At 64.6% G+C, this 2,995-nt stretch overlaps 1 protein-coding gene across 1 annotated transcript; it reads left to right on the top strand.

The window, feature by feature from the left end:
- The first annotated feature begins 284 nt into the window (after window positions 1-284).
- On the top strand, window positions 285-1,918 carry SMIM32 (small integral membrane protein 32). The gene has a single exon (XM_045886564.2). The coding sequence runs from the start codon at window positions 896-898 to the stop codon at window positions 1,205-1,207; it is 312 nt and encodes a 103-aa protein (XP_045742520.1). The 5' UTR covers window positions 285-895; the 3' UTR covers window positions 1,208-1,918.
- Window positions 1,919-2,995: the final 1,077 nt, after the last annotated feature.

Here is a 2,995-nt window from a genome sequence, read left to right as displayed (position 1 = left end):
CCTTGCCTCGGAGTCGGTCTGCTGTCCACTACTGTCTCTGTTTTGCCTGTGTCTCTGATCATAGGTCTGTAACCATTTCTTTGTCCGTCAGTCTTTCTGTGACCCTGTTTTTCCTCCCTCCCTCTCTCTCGGTGTCCCTCTGGCCTTAAGTGATGTGAGGCCAGGCCAGGGCAGTCGCCGCGTGTCCTCCGTCGCCCCCATTGGTTGGCAGCCGCTCCCCGGGGGGGCAGCCGCTGTCAGTCCCGCCCCACCCCCCCCACCCCCCCCCCCGCCGGGGACCTGAGCGCGCTCGGAGCCGCCTCGGAGCGCAGTCTCTCGTCTCAAGACAGGAGCGCAGCAGCCAAAGCGAGTGGGGACAGGCTCGCCGCACACCAGGCGTCTGAACAGGGACTGTCGGCTGCAGGACTGCCTGCGCTGAGACGCAGCGGCCGCGGCGGCGCCGGAGGACTCCCCGCCACCCGCCCTCGGTGCACCTGGCGGCCCGGCGCTGAGCAGGCACCGAACTGCGGCCGCACTCGCCGGGCACCTCTCGCCGCCGCTGAAGCCGAGGGGAGCCCCGAGCCCGGAGCTGCCCGGAGCTGGGGGCTGGAGCCCAGAGCGCGGCCCCAAACCCGCGAGCCGGGTGATCGGCACGGCGGGGGGCGACGGCAGGACCCAGGGAAAGCCTGAGGGTCAAGCGCGCGCGGCCGTCCAGCTCCGAGCCCCGGGGCCCGGCGCCCCGCGGGGACGGCAGCTGAGCGCGGAGGCGAGGGAGCGGCGCGGCCCGGGCTGACCCGAAGGCACCGGCCCCCGGTGAGGTGCGCGCGGCAGGGCGGGAGGGGCGCGCCATGGAGGCGCCGGGCGGCGCAGGGCGGCCCGACACCGCGTGAGGCGCTCCGGCCGGGGTCGGCGGGCCATGTACGGAGACGTGTTCAACGCCACGGCCGGCCCCGAGGCGGCTGGAGGCGGCGCGCTGGCCCTGGCGGCCACGGTGAAGGCAGAGGGCGCTTTGCCGCTGGAGCTGGCCACGGCGCGCGGCATGCGGGACGGCGCGGCCACAAAGCCCGACCTGCCCACCTACCTGCTGCTCTTCTTCCTGCTGCTGCTGTCCGTGGCGCTCGTCGTCCTCTTCATCGGCTGCCAGCTGCGCCACTCGGCCTTCGCCGCGCTGCCCCACGACCGCTCGCTGCGCGACGCCCGCGCGCCCTGGAAGTCGCGGCCGGTGTAGCGGCGGGGTGAGTCGGGGCCGGCAGACGCAGTGTCCCCGTCTCACCGCCGGCCGCCGGGAGCAGCCGGGCCGCAGGAGCCCGGCGCCGGGGTCGCCCCTGGGAACGCCGCGCGCTGACCCAAAGACCCTTTACGACCTCGAGCGGCCTCCGGGGCGGAAAGGGAGTCGCCGGCGTTCGCAGGCTGCGCGGGGTCGCGCGCGATCCTAGCTGCGCGCGCTACCACGGTTCCGATCCCCTGGCGGAGTCTCTCTGCCCCCCGGACAGCGGGTCTGGCCGGGGAGTCTTCCTGAGCGACGGCGAGCCAGCCCGGACGCAGGAGCCTTCCCCGCCGCCCGCCGACTCCCTTGCTTTGCACAAGGAAGGGGCAGCAGGCACGGCTGGGCGGGCGCGCAACTAGCACGGAGCTGCCTGTCCGGACTCCCTGGCCCCCTGGCTGTCTTCCCGCAGCTGCTACCGCCGCTTCCTCGCTTTGGCACCGAGGCCCCCCCCCTAGAATCCGAGCGTGAACTCAGCCGGACTTGGAAATGATGCCTTTGGGGGCTGCGTCCCCCGGGGGAAGCGAGGGGATGCCGAGTTTCAGTAGGTCCCGCCTGGGTCCAAGGGCTCAGTTTTCTCTGCGGGCACGGGGGGAGAGGCCCAGGGTCGCACCGGCAGCACGCCGTGGTCGGGGATCCGCGTCCCTCACTCTACAATAAAACCTCACCGAATTAGACCCAGTGCTGAGAACGCTCTGCTCTTTGGTTGCGCCACTTTGGAAAGGGGGATTAGGGCCGGGCGAGCGACACTTGAGCTCTTGACCCAGGTCAGTCTTAATGATACTTCCTCCTCTCCAGCTTTTCCCCAGCCTCTGTCAGTTCCTTGTTCTGGGAGGTGTTTTCAGGGCCCGTCTCAAAGAGGAACTGCTGCCTCATCTGCTAAAAAAAATTCCCCGTGAAGGCTCCATAGAGACCTTCCTCCAGGCACTTCTTCCACCTGGACCTGAACCCTCCCAAGAGCCAGTTCCAGACCAGAACCATCTGATGATGGAAGGACCTGAAGGTCCAGCGATGGGACCAGCGGCTCAGCACTTCTTCCCAAAGTAGGCAGAAGCCAGCTCTGGAGAGCACCGGGGAGAAAGCAGTGCATGAGTAAAGCCAGCTATGAGGGGATGATTATAGAGAAACTGAGAGGGAATAAACAAAGATTTGTGATAACCTTGACCATTTTCAAAGTTAACCTAATTCTAGGGAGTCTACTTTGTGGGGGTTTAAAATAGTTTCAGGAGTTACCTGGCTCAGTGGGGCACTAGAGCTTAGAGAATGTGTGACTAAAAAAAGATGTGGTAGATTATTTAATTCAGTAGTACCAAACCGTCTGTGGGGTCACTCAGCTTTTGAGAATCTGAAGAATGCTAGGATGTTGCATCAGGCAAAATGCAGACAGACACACAATTCTGCAAATCTTTTGTAAGGGATGCCTAAGGACCCAAGCTCAGGTGGAGGAGGGGGCGGGGGGGGGAGATTTGCTAGGGCTGGATGGAATCTTCACCCAGGGCTCCCCACCGCTGTTTCACCTCAGCCAGGGAATGCCCAAGATAAATAGCCTCCTGGCTCCCATCCCAGGAAGCAGGACAGATGAGCAGGAGACAAGGTCTCACGTTGGGCTGGATTAGCCAGGTCTTAGAAAACACCAGTGGTCTTCATTCAGTGCTAACGGTGCTAATTCTATGAAGACCTCACAGAACATTTTAGTCGGGTCTTTGGAACCATAGCCAAACCTCTCTGGCTTATAGTAATGGTAACCCCGCT

This window comes from Mirounga angustirostris, unplaced genomic scaffold (genome assembly GCF_029215605.1).
Source record: "Mirounga angustirostris isolate CCGP_5_RB_7025 unplaced genomic scaffold, mMirAng1.0.hap1 SCAF_7, whole genome shotgun sequence".
Lineage (NCBI taxonomy): Eukaryota > Metazoa > Chordata > Mammalia > Carnivora > Phocidae > Mirounga > Mirounga angustirostris.
Note: the sequence above shows the minus strand (reverse complement) of the source record. Positions and strands in the feature narration are given on the sequence as shown.